Source organism: Ailuropoda melanoleuca, chromosome 7 (genome assembly GCF_002007445.2).
Source record: "Ailuropoda melanoleuca isolate Jingjing chromosome 7, ASM200744v2, whole genome shotgun sequence".
NCBI classification, from domain to species: domain Eukaryota; kingdom Metazoa; phylum Chordata; class Mammalia; order Carnivora; family Ursidae; genus Ailuropoda; species Ailuropoda melanoleuca.
In genome coordinates, this window is record NC_048224.1 from 137,357,220 (window position 1) to 137,384,881 (window position 27,662).

At 42.9% G+C, this 27,662-nt stretch overlaps 1 protein-coding gene across 1 annotated transcript in view; it reads left to right on the forward strand.

Annotated features, from left to right (window-relative positions):
* Positions 1-27,662, forward strand: part of MYO16 (myosin XVI) — a 484,344-nt gene that overhangs the window by 58,819 nt on the left and 397,863 nt on the right. Inside the window, 1 exon segment of the mRNA XM_034665464.1 lies at positions 17,950-18,020. Within this exon segment, the coding sequence (XP_034521355.1) occupies positions 17,950-18,020 (71 nt within the window).

Consider the following 27,662-nt stretch of genomic DNA (forward strand, 5'->3'; position numbering starts at 1 on the left):
CTGATTTCTTAAGTAACTGCTGGAGCTGATTGCTCTGATAATCAGGAGTGATTGTAATCAGTGAAATTAAGGTAATTACATTAACACAAAATACTGGACACACACACACTGCACACACACACACACTCGTGCTGTAAAATACCATTTATGTTTGGGCTTTTTGTGTGTGGGAGGCTTTATTTCCAGAGTGTTCCTCCATTTCTGCCTATGGCTGCCTGTGTTTGGAGATGCTGATGGGATGTCCAATTCTTCAGCGTCCCCGCGGTATTCTCAGTAGCTCTATGCCTGTCTCAACTGCTATATACCATTTTACATCCCCTCTGTCTCTGTATCTCATTGCTTCCCCGATGTTGTCTGAGTCATTTAATTCTCTAGGGATGTCACTCGTCTGTTCTCTTTCAACTCCCTCTTTCATCCCTTAATCTTCTGTCTAGCTGCCGATCTTCACTGTCAGCTCTACTCTGGATTGTGGCTTCCAGGGCATTAAAGACTTCAAAGGGGCTAAGTCTTTTTGATCCAACGAAAATAAAAATCTATCTTTTTCTTAGTTTAGGGCTTCAATGTTTTTTGTTACACATATAGGTCCCCTAGAGAAATGTTTATTATAAATCCTTTTTTCCTAACCTTGGGTATGTGATAATAATCTAAATTTACTTTGATGATTAGAAAACACAAGATTCTAGTCTAGTACAAAAATGAAACTTGTCAAAACTTCAGCCGCTCAAGTCCGAATGCAGCAGACAAAAATTTGACGCCATGTTGAGCCATATGTGGGCAAGGCCAAAAGTCTGAACATTGTTTCAATAATTGTTATAAAGTGGTGTTAGAACTGACTATATGATAAAAAACTTCCAATCTAAGGAAAATGAGATAGGATTATGTGACAGATGGGCTAGATAATGGGTTAATTAGAAATCAGTAAATCAATGTGTAACATTATTGTTTGGATAACTTGAGGTAGGGAAAGGGGGGACAGGTCTTTTACAAAGCATGCGTTTCCTCCAGCCCCAGTTTTTTTGGGATGTCGCTTGAGGCATGGCCTCAGTGGTTCCACTGCTCTGAAGCAGGAAGAGCATGGAGGCCACAGGGAATTTCATTTCATGCCACGGGCTTAACCAAGTGGCTATCAGGTTCATAAGCTTAATGTAAAAACATACATTTAAATACAGTTAGGTTTTCAACTGATTTCCAGAAGGCCGAAGTCTTCCTAAAATAGATCAAGTGCCATGTATTTACTTTATCTAAGTTCCTGTCTTGGAGTTGGCCATGAATCTCAGAGTTCCATGAGTCTTTGCCTCCAGTCCTGTGTTGGGGAGCAGGCCACCAGTGTGGCCAGATGTCAACTCATTGTGCTTTCGACTTTGTAACAAATTAATGTTTGTGATACACAGCATTTCCAAAAAGATTGAAAACTTCTCTTGGAATTCTTTTTTTTTTCCTTTCAAGGAAACGCTGAATAACAAAAAATAGAGCCCCCAAAGACCCATTCTCAGAAAGGTGTGACAGCGGAGAAGAGGGGTGGGGAGGGGCGTTTCAGTTCCAATGCCTGCTCTTCACATCGCTAAGGATCAAAGCCCTGGTCTCTGCTCTACTCTAATATAACTAAACATTTTTCTATGTCCACAGTCCCTGTTCTCTCTTACCGTAATTGTAGGTTTGTATTAATTTTAACATGTCAAGGTATTAACAAATTATTGTTTATATAATCTTTTTAATTTGTTTTTTTGACGTCTCCAAATTAGAGTCAAGCTCTAATGTTGACAGCATCTGGACTTGCGAAACGTTGGCATAATTTTGTTTCCTAGGTGTTTTCAGGTAATTGCTGAGCAGTGTAGGTGTTTCTGGTACACGCGTGAGTGTGAGGAAGTGTTTGACTTTACTTCATTTATTCCTTTCAGAAAGGGTCCATTTTGTACGTGGTCTGCCAATTTTTTGCCTCTTAGGTTATAATTCGAATAACAGAAGGAAAATCAGAAAACAAGCATGGTCTGGTTGGGTGATACAGAAAAGTAGAGGGAGAGAGAGGGAGAGAGTGATGGAAGATGTACTTATTTAGTAATTCCTGTCATTTACTTCATCATTCCAAATTCTCGCTAAGCCAAAGTTTTCTTGTTGTCTTGGGGAGGTTTTGGTTGAAGACAGGTGACTTTTGTGGTCCACCCTGATAGTTGGTTTTATATGTGATGAATGTAAATAGGCTGGAGAAAGAGCCAAGACTAGCAGCGCTGTCACATACATGAACTTTCAGGAAAGCACGATGCTAGACCTTGGTTTAGAGGCCGACCAGGTGCCCCTTTCAGGGCAAAAGCAGATTTATCTTTCGTGTCTCTCAGTTGATTGAAAGGTACCACCTCCAGTGACAACATTTTGAAATATCCTTGAAGCTTAACTCGTTTTACCCTTGTCTCTGACTTTTTGGACCTTCTCTTTGCATGTAATAATGACTTTTTAAGAAGATTTATTTATTTATTTATTTGTTTATTTATTTATTTATTTATTTATTTGAGAGAGAGAGCGAGCATGGGGGGAGGGACAGAGGGAGAGGGACAAGCAGACTCCCCGCTGAGTGCGTAGCCCAACTCTGAGCTCCAGAGCCAAAATCAAGAGTCCGATGCTTAACGGACTGAACCACCCAGGCTCCCTGACATTTGATAATGAATTTCTAAACAAAGAACGTCGTGAATCAAATGTAAATGTTCAATATAGGATTAAGCTAAGTCAGCCGTGGACACCAGGTAAAGGCTCCTCTGTAGTGCCTGCTCTTTGAGGAATGCTTTCCATCACGCATGTCTCATATTTCCTTGATTTTTCACGAAACAGAACTGTCCTCGGCACTCTGAGACTGACCGAGGTAGGTGGTACTCATCTATGTAACTTGGTGGCATAGTATCGGATTTCCAGAAATGTGTAAGACACAAAATGAAAATTGGTTAATCAAAAATAACATATTCCACATGCAGGGATATTAAAAACTGATTTTGCATGGGCCGGGCGGTTCTTCCGTGCGAAGACCTAACACCGATAGATACATTTGTCTGACGGCTTTTGTGGTCCTGAGCACCCTGGGAAGGGGTGGGCTCTCTCAGTTTCGTTGCACGCTGAAGCCTCTGGCAAGTCCTGAAATTGGAATTGATAATTTCCTAAGGGGCAGCATTAATCTCTCTTCCTTAATGTGTCACACGGTACATGTATTTCTACATGAGCTTCTCTGGGGACAACAGTTATAAATGCTTAATGGGGCATATGTCTGAGCATAAAAAAGAAAAATGTAATGATTAATGAGACTCAAAAAAGAAAGTAAGCGGTTGAAGTAGGAACTTGGGAAATAGCAGGGTGGGTCAAGGAACAGTGAAAAGCCTGTGGTTTATTTGAGGCCCTCTTGAAAACCATAAGAACTGGTGTCCATGGTGCTGACCGAACTTGAACTAGCTCTGACCAGTAACTTATGAAACAAAACTATTCTCCCCAGATTTTTATTGGGGTTAAATGTGCATAAGTTTAGCACATTGGAGAAAAGAAATTCTCAATATTATGCAGATAAGAAGGCTTAATTAATGCCCCAAAGCTATTCCCTCTCTACCTCAGAATTAGTGAAAAACACCAACAGGATTTATTTAAATAAAATCACTTGACATTAGATTCTCTGAAAATATAGCTTTATAAAACATAATTATGCCAAAATGTGTGTGGGAGGCACCTGGCTGGCTCAGTCGGTTAAACGTCAGACTGTTGGTTTCCACCCAGGTCATGATCTCAGGGTCGTGAGATCGAGCCCCACTGCGGGCTCCAAACTCAGTGCACAGTCTGCTTCAGATTCTCTGCCTCTGCCCCTCACACACCCGTCCACAGGCTCACACACTCTCACTTGTTCTTTCCCGCTCTTTGTCAAATAAATAAATTAACTCTTTAAAAAATCTTTGTGGCTTAAGAAGTTTGTAATGTTCAAGACATCACAATAGGGGGATTATGGCTTTTTAACTGTAGTAAAATACATCTAAAATAAAACGTACCATTTTAACTATGTTAAAATATACAATTCAGTGGCAGTTAACACATTCGCAATATTGTGCATCCATTACCACCGTCTAGTTCCAGGACATTTTCTTTTTTTCTTTTTTAATGGTTTTATTTATTTATGAGAGAGAGAGTGAGTAAGCATGAGAGAGGAAGGGGCAGAGGGAGAGAGAGAAGCAGACTCCAAGCTGAGCAGGAAGCCCAGTGCGGGATTTGATCCCAGGACCCTGAGATCATGACCTGAGCTGAAGTCAGATGCTTAACTGACTGAGCCACCCAGGTGCCCCTAGTTCCAGGACATTTTCATCCCCCAAATGGAAACTATACCCATGAAGCAGTCCGTCTCCATTCGCCCTTTCTCGCACCCTGACCACCACTAATCCGCTCTCTGTCTCCGTGGATTGTCCTAGCCCTGATATTTCAAGTAAGTGAAATCACACAATATGTGGTCTGTTGTCTGGTTTCTTTCACTTAGCATCGTGTTTTTAACGTTCAGTCATATTGTAGCATTCAGTACTTCCTTCCTTTTTATGGCCAAATAATATTCTGTTGTATAAATGTAACACACATGGTTTATCATTGGTCAGTTGAGGAACATTTGGGGTGTTTTTACCTTTTGCCTGTTGTGAATAGATCTGCTATGAACATTCATGAACACGTATTTGTTCGAGGACGTGTTTTCATTCTTTTGGTTTTATGTCAAGGAGTAGGATCGTTAGCATGATAGACCGTGTTTAATATTTTGAAGAACCGTTAAACTGTGTTCCACAGCCACTGACCCATTTTACATTCCCATTTGCAATGTAGGTGGGTTCCAATTTCTCCACCTCCTTGCCAATACTTGTTATTTTTATTTTTAAAATTGACTGTAGTCATATTCTAAGTGTGACTTGGTACCATTGTGGTTTTGATTTGATTCGTATTTCCCTAAAGATTATGCTGTTTGGCATTTCTCATGTGCTAGGCGGTCATTTGTATATCTTCCTTGGAGAAATGTCTGTGTAAGTCTTTCGAAGTTCATTCTTTGTATTTATGGGTCTGCCGGATTAATTTTTTTTTATATGTTGTGAAGTAACGGTTCAACTTCATGCTTTCGAATGTGGACATCCAGTTGTCCCAGTAAACACATTTGTTGAAGAGACTATTCCTTCCCCCAGTGAATGACTGGAATTCTCCTTGAAAATCTGTTGAACATAGTTATGTGAGTTTATGGGTTCTGGATTCTCCGTTCCATTTCACTGGTCCATACATCTATCCTATGCCAGTACCACGCTGTTTTGTTTTGTTTAAGACTATTTATTTGAGAGAGAGAGAGGGAGCGTGCATGGACACAGGAGCTGGCCGAGACAGAGAGGGAGAAGCAGACTTCCTGCTGAGCAGGGAGCCAGACACGGGACTCCATCCCAGGACCCTGAGATCATAACCTGAGCTGAAGGCAGATGCTTCACCGACTGAGCCACTTAGGTGCCTCTGGATTTTTTTTTTGTTGTTGTTGTTGCTTTTAAGATTTTATTTATTTATTTGACAGAGCAAGAGAGCACAAGCAGGGGGAACAGTAGAAGGAGAGGGAGAAGCAGGCTCCCTGGCAAGCAGGGAGCCCAATGCGGGGCTCGATCCCAGGACCCTGGGATCATGACCTGAGCCAAAGGCAGATGCTTAACCGACTGAGCCACCCAGGCACTCCTATTTTGATTACTGTAGCTTTGCAGTAAGGTTTGAAATCAGAAAGTGTGTGGCATCCAACTTTATCTTCTTTCTTTCTTTTTGAAGATTGTTTTGGCTTTTTGGGGTCCCCCATAATTCCATACAAGTTTTAGGATCTGCTTTTCCATTTTTAGGAGAAAAGGCATTAGGGTTCTGATAGGGATATGCCATAGCTTTTCTGATATGCAAAATGTCCTGGGAAGTGAAGGAGCCGCTGGCCGTCTCTTGTCTGCTTCGCCCCCTTGGTCAGGCATTTTTGTTCCTGCTCATGTTACTTGTAGTAGCTTCATTTACCAAAGAGTAGTTATTACTTAATAACCAGGGTTTTGAAATGTTAGTACTGTTTATTTTTACAATCATATAGCACATTTTTCATTTTGTAATCTTTCAGAATGAAAACACATAATAAAACTGGCAATAAATGTGCAACTATGATTTGGTGAGAGTGAGCTTCATGTAGCAAACAAAATAGACCATTGCCTGTACCCCAAGAATGCAGGGTTGCTTTATCATTTGAAAAGTACTGTGATTTTCTACATTAACCTAATAATGGGGGACAGTAACCATATGCAATAGATATAGAACTTCTATAAACCAAGAAGAAAAAATACTGAAATATACTATAAAATATTGGGTAAAAGACTGGGGATTAGCACCACGGAAGACAATATCCCAATTACTAATAAATTTACATAAAGGTTCTCAACGTTATAATTCATCAGGGTGGTGGAAATTAAAACCACTTACCCATAAGTATGGTTCCATTAAACAGCCAATATTGATGAGAATGTGGAAAGGCCTGAACACTAGTATATTTCTGGTGGCAGTATAAAATGGTACAACGACCTTTGAAAACTGAAAATTTCTAAAAAAATCAAATTTATGCATACTCTGCATTCCAGCAATCGCACTTCTAGGTACTTGCCTTGTAAAAATGAATGCATTATTTTGTGCAGGAATGTTGATAACAGCTGTATTCATAATTGATAAAACCTGGAAACCAATCCGTGGTAGACATTTTGTTCTTTCATCTGTTGTCTATTCTTGGACCAATGCTCAAGAGTTTTAATTGTGACGGCTTTAATGTATCTCTTACCTCTCTGTGTAATACTTGGTTCTATTTTTAGCTCACTGAAGAATTAAAGCATTAAGAAAAAATGTTTAGCCTTTCTGGTTGTCTTCAATCTTCAGTAAATCATTTGCTCCAAAATGTCTAGTCTGGCAGAGTGAACTTTGCTCATATGAAATTTCCCCCCCCCCTTTTTTTTTTTCCTTAAAGTAGGTCATGGAGCCCAATGCAGGGCTTGAACTCACAACCCTGAGATCAAGACCTGAGGTGAGATCAAGAGTTGGATACTTAGCCAGCTGAGCCACCCAGGCACCCCTGAAATTTCACTTTTAAAATGAGTTAAAAATAATGAATATCTGTGAAACAGAATTTGTGAAATATGCTGCACTCAGTGTTCTGTCAGTGAGTTTACCTGGCGAGGAAGACTGGAGGGAAAGTAGGAAAGAATAAAAGACTATGTCTATGCAACCACCAGCATACACCAGGCAGTATCCAACGATGCTCTCCACCTGTCTTCTGAGTTTATCTTTAGGTCAATGACAGAAATACTCAGGTAGTTCTCTCCCCTTTCCCTTACTTTTTTTTTTAAGATGTAATTTTTAAAAACTGGCTTGTGATGATTTTTTTTATTCAAATTAACGTAAGTAACAATTCTACACATTACTCAGTGTTCATTGCTATAAGGTCATCTTAACTTATTTCGCTCATGCCTCCATCCCCCTTTGCCTGACTTTTAAAAGAACAACCTGAGGGCTTCAGAGGGGAGGGCGGTGGGGAATGGGATAAGCTGGTGAGGGGTAGTAAGGAGGGCACATATTGCATGGTGCACTGGGTGTTATACGCAACTAATGAATCATCGAACTTTACATCAAAATAAATAAATAAAAATTAAAAATTAAAAAAGAAAACTTGTTAAGCACGTGTAAAAAAAAAATTTAGGGGCACCTGGGTGGCTCAGCCGTTAAGCGTCTGCCTTCGGCTCAGGGCGTGATCCTGGAGTTCTGGGATCGAGCCAGACGTCAGGCTCTTCCGCTGGGAGCCTGCTTCTTCCTCTCCCACTCCTCCTGCTTGTGTTCCCTCTCTCACTGGCTGTCTCTCTCTCTCTCTCTGTCAAATGAATAAATAAAATCTTTAAAAAAATTTACATTTCTAAAAAAAAATTTAAATGTTAAATTCAGCCATTCCTCTTTGGAGAGAAGAATGGGTCAAGAAGATGTGATGCATGGGGTGCTTGGGTGGTACAGTTGGTTAAGTGTCTGACTCTTGGTTTTGACTCAGATAGTGATCTCAGGGTTGTGAGATCAAGCCCCAAGTTGACTCCTTGCTCAATGCAGAGTAAGTTTCTCTCTCCCTCTCCTTTTGCCCCTCCCCACCAAGCTCTCTCTTGCTCTCTCTCTCTCTAAAATAAATAAATAAATCTTTTTTTAAAAAAAGATGTGATACACACACACACACAATGGACTTTTAATCATAAAAAGAATTAAATATTGTCATTTGCACCCACATGGATGGACTTAGAGATTATTACACTAATCAGAAGAAGTCAGTCAGAGAAAGACAAATACCATACGATTTCACTTATATGTGGGATTTAAGAAACAAACCAGCAAAAATTCAGCAAAGGGAAAAGAGAGAGAGGGAGAGAAAGAGAGACCAAGAAACGCGCTCCTAACTCCACAGAACAAACGGATGTTACCAGAGGGGTGGGGGTTGGGGATGGGTGACGTAGGTGACAAGGATTAAGGAGAGCATGGGTTGTGATGAGCCCTGGGGGGTGTATGGAATTGTTGAGTCACTATACTGTACACAGCTAATAGAACACTGTACGCTGTGTACATGGACTATACTGGAACTAAAAGTAAAAAAAATAAGAGGGTAAGTGGTTGTTTTACCTTTTATTTCAAGCGCATCACATTTTAATAACTTTGAGGAATGTTTGTATTATTCTGTGTCTGTTTTTGTTTTAACTGTCCTCAGAGGGAAACAGAATTCTAAGTTAGTAGCAATGTTGATGGGGTACCGCGTTTTGTTTACCATTTTTTGAAAAGGCATCTTTTTTTTTTTTGAAGCTAAGGCTATTTCTTAAATTTGAAATATAGAAAAACATTTTAAAGTTATGTAAGATACACTGACAGTGGATTCTAGAGAGAGAGAAGGTGGAAAGTGCAGCGTGTATTTATATCGTGTGCATTATTCTGGATTCACAATTCCTTCATCGAGGTCTGAAGAAATATGATGCCATTAAATCTGTGTTGTTATAAAACTGTCACTTTGGGTCTGTTCTGGAATATTTAGAGAGTTTATGATTTAGGACTGGTTTGGGTACACACGCCACTCCTGACTCCTGCCAGGCATATACATCACAATAATACATGTTAGAAATTCTGCAGAACAGGTGATTTTGATAGAAGCCCTTTTTTGAATATCTTTTCAGCTCCCTGCCAGCGATTGCCTTCAAGGGGGGAGGGAGGAAATGAGTTACAAGCAACATTGGAAGAAAGAAATGGCAAATAATTTTCCAAAAAGATTCAGGATATCCAGGCACTGATTCGAGAACTTCAGATCCCTCTACTGTGTCATGACTTCTTATCTGTCTCTGTCTTCACCTACTGGTGCCCATGAGATTATAAAGTGTATGAAGGCAGGATTTTTTTTCTGGTTTTTTCTCTGCTGTTGCTCCAGCTCCTAAAACAGTGCCTAGCGTGAAGAGGCGCTCACTGGATGTTGCGTCAGGAACAGCTGCACACGTGGGTGGGCGGGGATCTGAGTGAGCTTGGCAAGGGCGGTCTTGGACCTGGGTCTCAACAACTTCCAGACTTTAGTCAGATCCAGTTTTGACCCAGTTGAGTAGGGAAGCAAAACTCTTCAACTAATTGCAAAGTAAACAAACAAAGGAACACCTCATTACAAAGTGGTATGAAAGTAGCCTTGACCACCCGAAGCCTGGTAGGGCGGTGGGACTGAGGGGGGCCTCGGGCCCATGATTCCACAGTACACCTAGCTGATTGGTCTGTAGTTCTCTTGCTAAGTCTCGAACGCTGATGCGGCCTTGACCCCACGGGTCTCCCGTTCTAGGAGAGTGGCCGGGAGCCTCCCTGAATGTCCTGTTGATGCACGTGGACCTGACCCAGATCAGAAGCAACCACTTAATGTGTGACTGAGCCCCTCCTCTGAATACAGGCCCCAGGCAGATCCTCACTGGAAGCTTCAAAACCTGTTCGACCCTCTTTAGATCATTGCCAGGCTGGCGTGGAAACAAGCTAACCAGCCCTGTGGATACTGATTTCCACTGCTTCCCACCCTGCTCAGTATTATAATCATCGAGGTGCTTTGACCTTAAAAACATACGGACAGTTAGGCACATTCTTGACTGATTTTAAGAATCTGGTGACAGAACAGGTATTTATATATTTTTAAGTTTTAGTAGCTGTTCTAAGCATAGTGAGAGTTGAGAATCCTGGCCCCGGCTCAGGCTCTGTCCCCACCCGAGGACACCCCGTCCACGCAGACCTTGACTCCCTCTTCTGAGATGGCCCCATTAAAGCAAGATTCAGCTCAGGCAGGTTTGGCTAAATATGTATTTATTGAGAATAAATTGTGTGTTCCGAGGGATACTCAGGATTCCATTGAGAATAAATTGTGTGTATGATGTGGTTTTGGAATATAGGGGAGGTTGGGTGGGGCGAGGTCCAGAGCCGATGACTAAGAATTCCTGAGATGTCTTTGGTGCAAAATGGTGGTTCGTTAAAAGCATGGGGACTGGACCGTGGGCAGAAAGAGCTGCTGCCCCAGGGCTGTGAGGGGTGGCTGAGTATATACTGTGGGGTTGGGGGAGGTAAGGAAAAGGGAGGTTTCTAAAGGATTTTCATACGTTAAAGAAGACTCATGGGATACCTGAGGCCTTGCTATTGTCAGGTAAGGTGGTTTTTCCCTCTAGCAAGGCATTAACATTAATGTAGTTGGGAGTTTCCTTGAGGAACATTACTTCAAGTATCTGTCAATGGGCTACAGGTTATAGGGACATTTAATTGTATCTACATTTCCTTCTGGAAGCTAGGTTATTGATAGAAATGCTTTGTTCTTGTAGATTGCTAAGACATTTGTAAGCTGAGGGAGACTGGAGTCTTGTAGGATTGTGTAAGTGCACTCTTTGTTTTTCCTTTCCTTAGCTTTAGGGCAGCCAGGAGTGCCCAGGAATGTCACATATATCCTATTGGGGGTGTGTGGGGGGTCAACCTCTGCTTTGTGCTCAGCTTGCCTTCCGTTCCCTCGTTCCCTCGTCTTGTTCAGAAGGGTACTGTGGTTCATTCTGCATTAGAGGTCAAATTCTCAATGGCAAATTAATGTATCATCTGCCATGAGTTCGTAACGTTGGCACTAATTCTCTTGCTTTAAGTGAGATGTTTAAAGGTAATTTTCTGAGATTGTAAAATCCTAGCAGTTTTTCTCAAAATGAATTTAGGTGGCCATCTGCACGAGACTCTTCCGGAGTTTAAAATGCATGATTTTAGACCCCATCCCGGAACACTTGAATCAGTGTATCCGGAGATGGGACGAGGGCTTGATTCTGAAGTGGGGAGAAATGGGCCCCCAAGGTGAAAAGTCTTTCTTTGGGGAGAAGAGTGTTAGCTTTAACGATGGCTTGTTGCCCTTCATAGAGCCACAGCACCTCAGCAGAGGGACATAATGTCTGTGGTATTACAATTTTATGGTAGAGGTTGATGGGGAAGGAGTGATAATGAAAAATAGGTTGAGGATCACTGAACTAGAAAGATCTATTTTAGGGGCGCCTGGGTGGCCCAGTGGGTTAAGCATCCGCCTTCAGCTCAGGTCATGATCTCAGGGTCCTGGGATGGAGACCCCCATGGAGCTCCCTGCTCAGCGGGGAGCCTGCTTCTCCCTCTCTCTCTGCTGCTCCCCTGCTTGTGCTCTCTCTCAATAAATAAAATCTTAAAAAAAAGAAAGAAAGAAAAAGAAAAATCTATTTAAAAAAAAATCCTCATGTCATTCTTAGACATCCTAAAATTTGGCTTCTACCTGGAGCAGGAAATCCGTATGTTAAGCAGCATTGCTATGCAGATAGACATTTCTGGATGTTAATAACATAATGTCTATGTTTTGGCTTTCTGCCTGGCTTCTTTATTAACATATTGATAAGATAGACCTTTTAAAGAATTTCTTAGAGGACTATCAATTGTTATGGAAATTTTGATATCTACATTTTTGGAAGTCTTTACTTTGATGTTTCTATTATCCCTTCAGGGAGGAAGGACTCTGCCTTGATTTTTTTGTTGTTATTCATTGTAACTTTTTATTTAGAAATTAAATCAAACTTACAGAAGAGGTAAGCAAACAAAACAAAGGATTTCCATACACCCTTCAGCCAAGTTTACTGTTTGCTAACATTTCACCCCATATATGAGTTATCTTTTCCTCTCTCTAAAAAAATGCCTTTGCAGGGCTTAAAAGGCGGCCAAGATTTAGAACCCCTGGTTGTGTGGTGTTTCCCTCGTCCTTCCCTCCATTGATTTTAAATGTAAAATCTTTGTGAATATAGACCCACAGTCATCATGAGAATCAGGTGAGCACCATAGCTTTGCTCTGTAGTCCGATACCCACACGGGCTCCTAGGATCCCCAAAGCGGGTATGGTCCCCAAGTTGCTGTCCAGTTCCTCCCCTCAATGTGTGGTACGTCATCAACACAGATAAACCACGGCGGTATCTGGAGACTCAAAACAAGTGCTGATTCCCAGGGGGACTCTTGGCCTTGGCTATTGTTGGTGCTGCTGGGGACATTCAGTGGGGACAGCTGCATAGTCTATTAAAGCTCCTTAGCAAATTTTCTGATGTGTTTGCATCCAGTAGCTGAAGATTTAGAGACCGAATGTTTCTTTTGAAATATCAAATCACGCCCCCCACACAGAGCTCCGTGGCAGCTTGATGACGAAGCCACAAATACACAGTAAATGCTGAATCAGTTCCAGGCAGAACCACTCGAAAAGGAAGCCTCGGCTTCATTATTCTGCGCGGTCCCCAGATGGCTGTTTCTCCTCCGGCTGTTTTCCTGCGGATTTTATTGTCACAGAAGGACTTGGAGTGGCTGGGCCTTTTGACTTCACTGGCAATTCGTGTCTTGTGATTATAAGGTTGCTACAAACCTGTACCTTTCTGGAAAAAGTATTTTAACCTAGTTTTGGGCCATTTTACACAAAATGAGTAATGGGAGAGCCTTAAAATGGATCTTGATTCCTGTTGTGATTTTTTTTTCCTATTGTGATTTTGAAATTTCTCTACCCTGATGCCCTTCTTGTTGACAATCCTTGGGGTCCTGCTGCCCACCCTGAGTTCTAGAAGCACCCAGTTCCCGTGTGGCTTGGGGCATCACAAAATCTGAGTCTCGTGTCCTTCTTAGTGAAACAATGACAGGATCTGCATTGGAGTGGAGAGAATTGAAGTGATTCTTACACTAAGGTACTCACAGCCCGAGGACTGCCCAGTGTGTGTTAGCATCGGAAACATGGACCTGACATAGGAAACATTGGGGTCTGGAGCTGATGGCCAAGAGAGAATTCTGGAGACCTCTTTGGTGCAGAAAGGTGGTTTTATTAAAGCACGGGGACAGGACCCGTGGGCAGAAGAGCTGCTCTGGGGTTGGGAGGGTGGCTGATGATACACTTTCAAGTTGGGAGGGGTTAGGGACAGCACAAGCCTCCAAGGTATTTTGGAAGCAAGGTTTCCAGGACCCTGAGGGGGCCGATCTTGTTAGAAAACACTGTTTAGTACCGGCTAGCAAACCCGCAGTCCTGAGACCCTTCAGATGTGTATCAGGGGCCATATGCTTGGAGGATGATTGCTGACATATATCTTGGCAAGGGGAGGAGTGTGGGGGGGAGGGGTTACGGATAAAGGAAATTTCCAAAGGAATTTTTTATATGTTAAAGCAGACAGACAGGGTCCTGGGTTGGGGTAAAATTGCCTTTTGCCCTCAGCAGACCTAGGAGTTAGCTCACTCTACTACTGGTGTGTGTGTTTATATGAAAAACATTTCTTTATTTTGTCAATAGCTGATTTCGTCTTGTTTTTGAGTCCCCACCATGGTAGCCAGGGCCAACCCAGTCAGCACGCTCTCTGTGGTTGTTAGTTCTGATAACGTAAACAGTCCTTTTGGAAAAGAGCACTAATATCTAGGGGGAAAAATATGCTCAAATTGTCCTCACCTGTTTTCTCCTCAGGCTGAGGTGTGGCCCAGTTGAGACGGGGTGGGATTTATTTGTCTGTCACTGTGGCAAGAAGTTCTGGAATTCTTGGATGTAGTGTTCTTGTCATTCCTGGACGTTCTTGGACCTGTTCCTTAAGGACTTCAGGCCGCTGCCTGTTGTGCGCTGCTCCCTGTGGTGTGCTGATCTTGCCCTTCCAGCCCCTGAGGACCAGTTTCTAAAATTTTGGGAATTTGTCAGTTGGTTGTGAAACAGTTAAACAAAGCCTACAGTAAAAATTAAAGCCTATAAACTTACAATTAAATAGATTGTAATAAATAGTAATACTCAAGGGATGCCTGGGTGGCTCAGTCGGTGAAGCCTCTGCCTTCGGCTCAGGTCATGATCTTGGGGCCATGGGATCGAGCCCCACATCAGGCTCCCTGCTCGGCGGCGAGTCTGCTTCTGTCTCTCCCCCACCTCACTGCTTGTTTTCTCTCTCTCTCTCTCAAATAAATAAACGAAATATTTTTAAAAAAGAGTAATACTCAAGACTCATCACTTCACTGCATTTTTCTCTCATCTATGCCTTTGAAGTCACCTTCGTGTCCTGAGGTGGGTGGGTGGAAATGCTGCATAAATCACGGCTGTGTCCCATCTTTTCCCAACCCTGGGTTCAGTGACATCACATCGGCAGCTTGAGATAGGACAATCACACCACGAAAGTTGGCTTGATTTATTGTCTTCTTGCTTGTCTAGAATTAAGGACATGTTCATTCAGGGCTGTACTTGCAAATGGGTTATGTCAGGACCAAAAATGTGACGCCATATGATACATTGTTCAAAAACAGTTTTCCTACTTCCAAAGATGTCCCTCAGGTCCTTGGTAAATGAACGACATCTGACACACTTCCTCGTTTCATTTTAACCTTACTCAGGAGCCAGCAAACTTTGTAAAGGGCTAGATAGTAGCTATGTTAACTTTGCGGGCTACATAAAGTCCATCTTGCCCATTATTTTTGGATTTTTTGGTTGTTTTTTATTGCTTTTTTTTTTTTTTTTACTCATTCCATCTAATTACCACCCCTCCCCAAGGCTCTCGCTCCTGATACTGTCACCTTGGGGGTTAGGCTTCAACCCAGAAATTTGGGAAGGACACCAACGTTCAGTCCATAACACTTAGCTAATGAATCTTTTCCAGCTTTGCTTGAAACCCTGTGATCCACTTTGTTGCCCACAAAATGGTGTCTAAGTCCAGTAGCAGGATGTGCCATGTCCTCTCTGACCCAGTCCTCCGAGCCATACGCAGTGTTCCACCCCCTACCCCTGCACGTCATCGTTTGTCACTGTATCCCGCCGTAGTCCTCCTCACCCGTGTCGTGCTTGATAAATTACACACTCGTCCTCCAAGTGACTGCTGCAAAATCTGCATTGTTTGTAGCCTACACTTCCATTCAGCATTTACAAATTGGAAGGTTTTGAGAAAATTTAGAATAAACCTTAAGTTATGGATTCTAGGATATGTTATAATGGGGTTTCGTAACATAGAGTGATTACACTAGTAGAAATCACTTGGGGATCGGTCCCCAGTGCCAGGAGGCATGATAAACATGCTGCTTGTTGGCTCACTCACTTTTGCCAGTGCCCCAGGGTGTGATGTGAGCTCAACTGACAGGAAACTGAGGCACAGAGAGTGCAGTAGCTCTCGCAGTGGGGCCAGGCCTCATAGCCAAATCCACGGCCAGTGTATCACCGACTCCTATTATGTGTAATTCACTACACACGTGCGTGGTGGATTCCACTCAAAAATCTGACAGCAGGGGAGCCTGGGTGGCTCAGTTGGTTGGGTGTCGGGCTCTTGGTTTCAGCTCAGCTCCTCATCTCAGGGTTGTGAGATCGAGCCCCACATCAGGCTCCTTGCCCCGTTCAGAGTCTGCTTGGGACTCTCTCTTCCTCTCCTTCTGCCCCTCCCCCCTGTTTTCTCTCTATTTCAAATAAATAAATCTTTTTAAAAAATCTGACAGCATGTTATTAATGTTTTTCTAATAAAATCTGCCTCCTACTGTATTTGTAGTATACGTGCTTTGCTATGAAAACTTCAAAGTGCTGTGTTGATATTAGTTACTACAAAATGAATAATTTCATTTGCTAAAAAAATAAACATTTGGGTAAAAGTGCTATTTATCTTCTGAGGAAACCATTGGTAAACGTATTTAAATAACTGTCTGTTGTTGGCAATGGACTGTTCAAAACTAAGGGCAAGAAGTATGTGAGGGAGCAGGAAGTGCGCTGGCTTATGATACTTGTGCATAGAGAGAGCTGGGAACGGGACAGGGAAAGGGCTTCTGCCTACCATGTAGTAGGACAGCTCCTAGAAATACAGTGAGGACAAGAATCGCTAAGGACTTTGATGGCTGAGGAGGGAGATGCCCAAGTAAGCAGGTGGACGTCCCACACCATGTCAGGTTACACTTGATCCTGTAAGATTGCTGTCTTTGAGAATTTTTTTTGTCACAAACTACCATCATTAGGAGAATCTATGTTATGAAAAGAATTCAACTCTTAACTGGAGAAAGAACATATCCAAGGGGAAGCCACTTGGAAGGTGAATAGATGTGGGCAGACTCCTACTGAAGACAGCTTGCAGGGAGAGGACTGAAGTGAAGGGGCGCAGGTCCACGGAGCCAGGTGATGCCGCTGTTGAGAGGGCACGGGAGTGTGTCTCACTTCCCTGGGGAGAGAGATTTGGACGAAAGGCCCTCGGACTTGAGGAAGGGCTGTCTGGAGGGCACACTGGGCTGGGTGTGGGTTGTTTCTGCTGTCACCATGTTACCCACATTTTGGAGGGGCTCTTCAGGCTCCCTCTTCACCCTCACTGCATGGGTCATCAAGGAGCTGGCCTTCCTAGAGAGGGGAGAGTGGGAGTAGCCATGTCTGCCAGGACCCATGGCACCCCTTGTGACATGTGGTTAGCTTTGGGGAAGATGGTTACACACTAGATGTTGGAACACATAAAAGATTTGGGGTACCATAGAATAGAAGATACATTCAGGTAACACTCCAGACTACAGAGAAACTTGTGCAAAAACAATATCCTCAGTGAGGTGTGCGTTTGAATCTGAGCCATTTAATACCGTTCTGTGTTATAATGGGGGAAGAAAAAGACTCACTGTTGCTTTAATTATAGGTTTTGTGGAAAATGCATTAATGGCTTTTCATTGAGACTGATGCTGCTGTTAACTGTGGAAACCACGATAGTGCTTTGGGGAATTGATGAGCCTTTCTGTGAAGCTGGTCCTAGAGCCCATTGTAAGAAGTGGAGATTATAACAGCCTCCTCATGCCTGTGGCATTCCTTGTACTAATGAATTCACCTTTGCTGTTCAGATGGAAACACAGGTCACCTCCCAACTGTGCATTTCTTCTGATAATTGGCATGTATTTTGACCTATTTGGCATTATTAACTTAGGTAGAAATGGCTTTGTCCCATAGTCCTTCCTGGGAATGGTGGACACACTGCCAGGAGGTCATCGAAGGAAGAGAAGTTTAAGGTCCAGAGCGTAAACTTTATTTGAAGCCAATGGGCCCTAATGAGATTAAAAGATAAAAGTTAAGTGAACCAATGCCTCCATGAGCCTAGTGAAGTAATTTCTTTTTACTATGTTGCCTTATGAAGGATATGCAAATTCCACCTGTTGAAACAATGAACTGTAAGAGTGCATTCCCCTTTCTGAGTAGTTTGCGCAGCTGTAATAGGAAATTACATTGACAAACCGAGGAATAAGTTTGAATGTGAAGACAAACACCACCAATCATACATACAGAAGTAAGGTCAGAGGGCGGTTAATGTGTCTGCGTTGGCTTTTATGGCTGTTTGTATCTCAGATGTCGATAGAATGCTCGGATTTGGGTTCCCGGTGTGGACAAAGCGCGTGCCTTAACCGCCTGCTCTTTCGATTTTTCAGCGCTGCGGCTCCTGAAGGAGGGCGCGGACCCGCACACCGCCGTTTCCTCCGGAGGGTCCCTGCTGCATCTGGTGAGCACCATCTGACCGGGGCGTGGGGGGGCCACACAGGGAGGAGAATTGGTTGTGGGCTCAAAATTCAATAGCCAAATGTACATTTTTTTTAAAGAGTTTGTTTATTTATTTGAGAGAGAGAGAAGAGAGCATGAGCAGGGGAAGAGGCAGGCAGAGGGAGAGGCAGACTCCCTGATTCAGGGCTCCATCCCAGGACTCTGGGATCATAACCTGAGCCGAAGGCCGATGCTTAACCAACGGAGCCACCCAGGCGCCCCTCACATGTGCATCTGACAGATGATGTACATTTGTACATGTACAAACGTGATGCTTTCAAATGCTCAGGCGTGGAAAACGAGCTGCAGCATATCCTGATTACTACATTGGAGTTTGTAATTAATCTTTAACAAATGGAATTACAACTTCTGCCCTAAAGAAGATGCTTTTGAAAATGAAGCAAATGATGTTGTCTCCACTGTAGACTATTAGGCAGTCGTTCTTTTGCTTCTACACGTTGTCTTTATGCTGCAGTGAACTTTCTGTACGCTCTGCTTGTGACCAGATGCATATAAATGGGAATAAACCTCACCTCCTTCCTTTTGGAGACAAAGCAGCGAATGACTAAGTGAATCAACAAATAAATAATGGCATAAAAAATATTATATTAGGTTCATGTGCCAGAAAGTTTTATGAGTTCAGTTAAAAATGCAATAGAAGGATTCAATTTAGTGGTCTTTGGGACTAATTTAATGATTTAACCTTAATTTTGAAAAATATCAAAATTAGCGTAACATTAAAAACCTGACTTAGGGTCATCTACCAAGGTCAGAGATGAGCTGTATTTCTTCGCGGGACATTGAACTGTGTTAAAGAAGGTCATGCATCAAGCGGCCCAGAGCTCCTGAACATGCCGGTTCTCAGCCTGGATTGCACGTTGGAATCACCTGGGAGCAGTAAAATGCCGACACCTGCCTCCCAACCCTGGCCCTGTCCCTGGAGATTCTGACTTAATTTTTCTCGGATATAGCGATTCAGAGCTCCCCCAGCTGATTCTCATTTATAACCTAGGCTGAGAACCACTGCATACAAGAGAAAGGTGTGCCTACCAAAGCCTCAAGATATCTGGGGGTGCAGACAATCATATTATGCACTCAGCAGAATGGAAAAAGAACTCAGGATATTGACAGGAGACAGTCTGTAGAAGAAATGTAAACCCTTTCTCTCCAGCACTGATTGAGACAGAAAGAGAGATTTCTAGATGACTTTTTCCTTCTCTGGAGTGTTTTGGTTTTGAAACCTCTGCATTTTAGACTCAGATCATTACCGGGCTTACATGAAATTTCTAAGGAGCTATGCCTCGTTAGTTCCTAGGTCCCAGGTCTGATGATGATAAGTAATGCTAGCTAGACTCGGGTCGTGCTGCTAACAGCTTTCCACAAACATACATTTTCCTCTTGGTCAGAATGGTCGCCTCTCTACCAGGAGGTCCAGTGATCACCATGTTCAGAGGGAAACCAGGCCAGGCCCTGCTTTCTTTTCTTGGGGGTGTCTGCTCTTGCCTGTTTCCCCCGTTAGAAGATGGTCAGGAGAGAATTCAATCACGTGCCAGCTGCTTTGGTCTTTTCCTCTCATGTGTAAGTTCATGTACACTTACTCCTTTCATGAAGCTGGAGGAGGTGCTTAAGGTCACTGAGGCTCATTTTTCCCATCTGTGAAATGGGGATATTATCCGGGCTATTGTATTCAGAGATTGTGTTGTGGTGGATACACATCACAGCATGCTTCGTGATGATCAGATAGCTATGAAAACAATTTCTAAGCCATAAAATGTCTTTGATATGTTAGATATTGATCAATATGTACATTATAGTGTATTTATGGTGCACTTTCATATAAACTAATTTTTTATTCACTAAAGCTCTGAGTGGTTGGGAATATGCCTGTGTGACTTTCCTAGTTAGAAACTGAGAAACAGAAGTATGGAATGGTTTGGCCAGGTTCACATAGTAACAGTAGAGAGCTTCCACATATACAATATTCTTGCCACATCTGTTCCCCAGTGATACCTGCAAGGTGCTCATTTCAGTTTTCAGAGAACACACTGTCATTCTAATTCAACTACTGGAAGACAGACCTTTTCTATAAACACATCATGTGAATTCATTGCTAATATTGCCAAAAATGTATTATTACTGAGTTTGTATGTGTTTGAGAGATAGAGAGAGAGAGAGAGACACCCCGGACTTTATAAAATGCGTTTGCCTGTAATGAGCACATAAAAGTGCACCCTGGCAATCGGGAAATCAGTGGTTGCTTTCTGGACCTCTGACCTACAGCCGGATGCCACTGTGTCCCTTCATCTGGACCACTGCCACCCTCTCCTAAAGCATCATCCCTTTCCCACTATAAGCAATAGCCCTTTTCATCTCCCCGTCCCATCGTTGCCTACCCCGTGGGCTGTTCCCACACAGAAGCCAAATCAGAGTCTCTCTTCCATCAGAATACTCCAGAAACTTTCCTTCCCACTCAAAAGAAAAACCCAAAGTCCTACATAGACCCACACCATGAACTGCTCCCACTGTGGCCCCTGCCCCGGTTCCTCCTCTCTTGTTCTTACGGCTCCTTACTGTGCCCGCCGTATTCCCGCCAGGTGCGTCTTTTCCACTTGGAACATCTCTCTGCAGGTATCCACACAGCTCATGCCCTCATTTTCTTTGGGTCTCTGCTCAGGAGTCGTCTACCAGAACAGCCTTCCGTGGCTTGCCCTGTCGGATAGAGCAGCCTATCACGACCACTCCACAATCAACTTGACTTTTATCTGGCCGCTAGTTTCACGGTAGTGCGCAGGTGCGCCAAACAGGTTACAGACCCGTGTGATTCTGTCCTGCTTTTTAGACCATCTGCTCTGTGAGAGCATGAGCTGGGCCTGTTCCGCTCAGCCTGTTGTACCCGCAACACCTGGGGAGTGCCCAGCACTTGGCACATGCTTAGTAGATTTGTTGAGTAGGAGAGTAAATGCATTCACTACTTAATTAATTAATTAATATCTGATGCTATGATTGCGCTTAGGGGTCCACAGATTCAGAACACATTCTGTGCCCATATGGACTTTAGTTTTCCGAGGGAGGAAGAAAAATAAACCACTGATTACGGCAGACCTGGGAGAGGGGTAAACAGGAGATCGTGGCAGAAGGCCATAATGAGGCCACTCTTGCCTTGGAGGAACAGTTCTGACGCCTTCTCTGACCCTCCCAATCAGATATAATTACTCTTTTATCCAAGATCTCCTAGTGCACGATCCTTGCTTCTGTTACAGATCTTGTCATGATGCGTCATAATTAATGGACGATGTGCCTTTTCTCTGTGCTAGACTGCATTTTCAGAAACTGTGATTGTGATACTTTTATATTCTTGGCATGTGACATGTAGGAAATACTCAATACTCAATACACTGTCCATGAATGAATGGATGAATGAATGGGCCCCTGGGACATAAGGACCTCTTTGGTTAATGAGAAGTCAGTTATTTGAGACCCTGGTCACACAGAATAAAGACTCAGAAATGGTAGAATCAGAAGGAAAATGAAATGAGAGGATTCAAGTGAGAAGGCAGAGGGGAACACTTTATTAGCTCTCCGTTCAGTGCAGCTATGTTGCATTTTCATACCATTAGGCAGGGGCTGCGAGCCTCAGATAAGAGGATGATGGGGCTGGAGTGCACAGGAGAAAGCCTGGGACGGCCCAGGGATCTCGGGCTCATTGCCGAGTTTTCTTTTCCTGGGGTTCCCGAGTAAATAAAAGCAAATGAAAAATTGTGAGTTGCCAGAGAGACAAAATTACAGGGTTTCAACATGGCTTAGGTACTGAAAAAGGCAATTTAGCTGCCTGAGATGTCAAGTTTGAGTATCTCTGCTATTGGCCCCACCTTTGGGGCATCCTGTGTTATGAAGCCTGATGTGTTATCAACACCGAAGCTCTAATTACAGATGCTTAGATCAACGCCTTTGAGAAGAAGGCAGCGTCTGTTTGTGTGGGCCATCAAGAATAAGCTATAGAAATTATTGAGATTTACAGAGTTTTGTTTATTTAACTCAATTATTCTTCATTGAGTTCCTGATTCCAAGTGCAGATTTCGGTACATTCCTCTTAGAAGTGCCAGGAGACCGTTGATGTTGGAGATGAACAATTCCCATCCCCATGGGTGGATATTTGAGAAGCAGGTTTGAGTATATATTGTCATATAAAATCTTTAGTTTTATCTTCTTTTAAAATTTGCAACAAATACCTGTGGATTAGCTTGTTTGCCTACCCTTCCATAAATAATTCATGTGTCAAACATATGCAGGTGTCAAGTCCTGTGATCGACAGAGGGGAAGTAATGACAGCAGGTGACACACAGCACCTGCACCCCAGGAGGGCAATATACATGAATGCTCAGATTTAAGTCTCTGGAAGAAACTACGATATTTGTGGATTTGGAAACAGAATCACATAGGTTTTGCTAAATCGCTGTCCAGGGTTCTTTGTTATGAGCTCTTGAGAAGGAGCTCCTGATGGTGACCAAACCCTCTTGAATGGAGCATGAAATGCAAATTCTTTTAGTGTTGTCCTGTGACAGCAGCAGACCACAGTGAGTGGAATGTGTTAGAAAAAGGAATTGCTCTTTCTTTGACCTGGTGAATAGTATATATAGTACAGGAGGGTAGATGAGATGAGAAAGGAAGGGAGAGAATCTTTTGCAAGAGCAGAGAAAATCTGGAAGGCTAGACAAATTTTTAATAGTGACTCAGGTTGGGGAAAGGAGGCAAAGTCTTCATTTTTACATGTATGTTTCATAAAATAAAAGAAATTAATAAGATTAGTTATGACTGCAATTTGTTAGAGGCTTAAAACTACCTGTTTTAATCACTTCCTGCTCTTCCAAGGAAGTCTGGTGTCTGAATTGGCTGCTCCTTGGGCTTCACTCTCCACATCTTTCAAGCTTCAGGAGCCAGAAGCAGCAGAGATACTTAGCAAATTACCACAGATGCCGCTGTTCCACATCTTCGTATCTTTTAGATGGCAGAGAAAATATATTTTGAAAAGAGTCAGAATATTAGGACTGTGGAGTAAATGTCTGAAGGAAGATCTAATTTTAAAACTGATCTATGTGTTAGAGAGCAAAGGAGGTCAATAGAGGTGTGGACATTGTCCGAAGCTTCTGGGCATTGACCATGTAACTCCCCCCTCCTTTGCTCTCCCAGAAAGTAAAGGGGAAAAGCTGCAAGGGTAAGTGTTGGCGAGAAAATGAATCACAGCAGAAGAAAATGTGCCCTCTCCAGGAGCCATTCCTGGGAGTTTCTTGGGTGATGAGGAACGGGGGACATCCGTACAGGATGGTGCAACAGGAAGTGAAGGGACAATTGAAGGAGCAAGGTGAACGTGAAAGGATAATGCCCATGAGCAGGAGAACCCAACCATTCTGATATCTGAGGATGATGCTGGAAAACAATAAGTAGAGTTTCCATGGACTGGAAATTGTGGCTCCTTTAATTTTTTTCCAAGGATGTGATTAAGATTCAAATTTCTGGTCGGGTTTTGCTTTTTAAAATCTAGTATCTCTTTGGTCCATGAGAATCATGGCATCCATAACTGGAAAGCCTGAGTCCAGGATCTTTTTTTTTTTTTAAGGTTTTATTTATTTATTTGACAGAGATAGAGACAGCCAGCGAGAGGGAACACAAGCAGGGGGAGTGGGAGAGGAAGAAGCAGGCTCAGAGCGGAGGAGCCTGATGTGGGGCTCGATCCCATCACGCCGGGATCACGCCCTGAGCCGAAGGCAGACGCTCAACCGCTGTGCCACCCAGGCGCCCCCTGAGTCCAGGATCTTTGATCATGAATACAGTATCCATCTGAATCTTGAGTGAAAATTCTAACCTTGTTGTGTGTGGTGGGTATATTTTTATTTGGACTGCCTGGGTGCATGACTTGGGGGTAAGAAGGCAATAAAAGTGTGTCTGTCAGAATGCCACCAGGAACTGAGGGGAGTGAATTTTCCATTTTTGAATAAAAATATCACACAGGACTGGTTCATTCAATAGCAAATTCTAAAGAATTCCCTAGTATAACTGCCAGTGAGATTTGTATTTTGTTTTATCTCTGCAACCACAGAACCCAGTTTATAAAGAATTAGAATCCTTCATTGACAGGGTGAAAGCAGATGGGCAAGGAATTTTTTACAGATGACTTTGAACTGTGAGCCCCTCTGAGAAAAATCCCAGTCCACTAGCACTGAGAGCACTGGTACAGAGCCTTTCCTTGGGGAAGCTGGATGTCACACCCATAAAGGTTTTCCTTGAGGTCTCATTCTGAAACTCACCCTCTCAGAGAGGCCTTCCATGCCAAATGAGATAGAATTCTTAAAGAGCCATTTTCGTTCCTCCCCCAGATTGTTTATGCTGTTTCCTACTCTGGGGGTGCTCCTCTGAGATGGCCCCATAGCTCACTGGTCTTCCTCATCATACTTCTCTTTTGACTGCACTGCCCTCTTGAATTTGGCTATTGACTGGGGACAATATCTAATCCATGATACCAACTCTCTGGCTTGGCACAGCACTGGGCACATGGTAGGTCTTCAGTGAATCCTTAATTAATGGACTATGAATGTCTCTCCCTACCTCCCCCACCAAATCCTTCAAGACCTGTGCTGAGAGTGTCCCATAATGGAGTGTCCAATTCTATCAGGCTGTGAGGTACCCTCCACTGTGAATCTAGAATGCTCTGAACACCCTCAATCTCATTCAACTGGATTGTCTGTTTCCCAAGGGTAGTACTATGTCATTAAACTTTATGTATACATTGTCAAGCACGGTGCCTGGAATAGAGTGTCGCCTGATAAAATCTTGGTGATTTGAAGTGAGGCAAACCAGTGTTGCAGCTGAAGGAGCAGAGTTTACATTCACTTAAAAGGATAAAAGTTCTATTAGGATATTAAAATTCCTGGATGCATCAGAGGTACATCTGAATCTCTTTAGTAATAGCCTGTTTTATATTTAGAGTTTGGTTCCAGTGGCTGGAAGATATGTGTGCTTGGAATGCAGGTGGAAATAATAACTATGATTCAGCTCAGAGGGTTCTGGGTAGGTTATGTATGGTGAGGTAATCTGCAGTATAAGTATTTGCCAGAGAGAAGAAACGCATCTTATTTGACTTACGATGGGGGTATGTCTGGATGAAGCACGTAAGTTGAAAGTATCGTTGGGTCAAAAATGCATTTCATACATCTAACCTACCATTGTAGCTAGCCGAGCCTAGCCCAACATTAGCCTACAGTTAGGCAAAATCATTGAGCACAAAGCCCATTTTCTAATAGAGTGTTACATATCTCATGTAATTTATTGCATTCTCTACTGAAAGTGATACCACAGAATGGTGGCATGGGTACAGAGTGGTTGACATTGTATCCATCGTCTTCGCTCATGACAACATGGCTGCCAGGTAGCGGCGGCTGCTGTCCAGCATCATGAGAGGGGCTCGAACCGCATGTCGCCAACCCTGGAGATGATCCAAATTCAGACTTCTTTCAACACCTTCATAACGTCAAAAACTTATAAGTTGAACCATTGTAAGTCGGAGACCATCTGTACATGAAAAGCAAAAATGATGAGAAGTATGTTCAAGATGAGATTATAATGAGTGCAATCCTTTAGTGTGATATAATGGCAGAGAAGTGAAAGTGATTTTGTACAGATCCAGGCACTGGCTGAAAGGGGTGGCTAGTGGGATTGATGTTCAGTACAAGGGGCCATATGGAATTTCTAGAGAGATTTCAAAGTTTTAAAAATTGCAACAAATTCAAATTCATTTTCCTGCTGATACAAATTTCTCTGTGTGTGTGTCTCTGTCCCTGTGTGTCTCTGTCTCTCTCCATATGTCTCTGGTTGTAGAAAAGTTTTTGAACCACTGAAAACCCTAAATATAGGACAAAAAAAATGGACAATGATTAATCCAAATTGATTGTATAAGTCATATTGCTTCCCCTCTCCCCACTGCTTCCAGAGAGTTCAGAGATAATTTTTTTGCTTAATAGTAGAGCTGTGCTTAGCACATGATACCGGCTCAATAACTAATATCTGGATCAAGTTGGATGTTGTCCTGGTAACTCTTTGCTAGTCTCTTCTGTCCTAGTGGCTTTGAAATCAACACAGAGGAGAAAAAAGGGAAATATGCCCTGAAAATATATAGACATTGAGAAAACTAATGTGACAGGTTCGACCCATGTTTAAAAAAGAAAACCAAAGACTTGCAAAAGAGAACTTTCATGTATGAACGAGGGAATTTAATATGGGAATTCAGTGTTTGTATAAAGCTTTTAATTTTCTGAGTGATAGATTTCAGGGTTGTTCAGGACAGGCTCGTTAGCCAGCCAGAAGAACTAAAATACATAAAACATCCCTTATGACAAGATGTAGGGAAAAGACAGAACAGTTTAAGTTTAAAATTGTCTTTATTTGTTATTTGGTTTCTGTGGTTTTTAGGGTCGTTTCCACTGAATCAATACTACGCATCGTATTGGGTTTGTACATCAAGGGATGTTACATTTGTTTAGAGACAATTCCAAACAGTGAAAGAACGGATTCCCTGAGGAGCTGTGGCCTGCCGATTTAGTGTGGAAAGTGTTCGTTCTCACTGATCCTAGGCAACTCAATGAACAGTCTTGGAGGAAGGAGCTGTTTGTAGTGTTGCGCCCTGAGTATGCGTTAGGAGGCAGAGTGGAATATTTTGATCACCGATTGGGATCCTGGGATTTAGTGCTTTAGCGTGGAGCCAGTCTTCATGGCGGAATCCAGGGGGTGGTAACTAGAGTAAAACATGGTGGAGGTATCTGGGGTCCTGGAGGGAAGACATTTTATGCTTTCAGAGAGGGTGGGTAACCCAATATTGCTGTTGTGCTCGGATTGTGGGGATGACTGTGATTGTAGTCCCTAACTTCAATGAAAGAGGAGAGCGACCCTTTTGGGAGAAGAGGGGTAGTATGTAAGGATAGAGTGAATCTTAGAAAGCAGCACATTAAGGTGAACGAATGGTGATTCTAAAAGAATCAATGAGCTCAGGGGCGCCTGGCTGGCTCAGTTGATGGAGCATTGGGCCCTTGATCTCACGATTGTGAGTTCAAGCCCTGCATTGAGTGCAAAGCTTACTTAAAAAAAAAAAAAAAAAAAAAGAATCAGGAAGCTCCGAAAGTGGCCAAGCTTTTTCAGGGCCTGATGGGAGAAGAATCTTACCTACAGTGGAGAAGGCTGCAGGAGAGATGGTGTTTCCGGAGAGATAGCTGTAGGCTCTGTGACATTTCTAGGTGAGGAGGGTATATTTGAAAAGGACTAGGTTCCAGAGGTTCGCTGGAAGGAAGTGCAGTGCGTGGACTTGAGGGACATGGGGGACTGGTTGATTAAGGGATTTTGCAGTTCAAGGCCGGCTTCACGGGCATATGGTCCACACGGTCACTCCAGGTTTTGTGCTCTGCCAGGCCCGTGCTTGGTTTCATGCTCTGCTCTCACCATCTTAAAATTGTAGTCATTTTTTCAAAATATGTATTTATTTATTTGAGAGAGTGTGCGCGCACACGTGCGCATGCATTTGGGGAGGGGCAGAGGGAGAGAGAGAATCTTAAGCAGACCACAC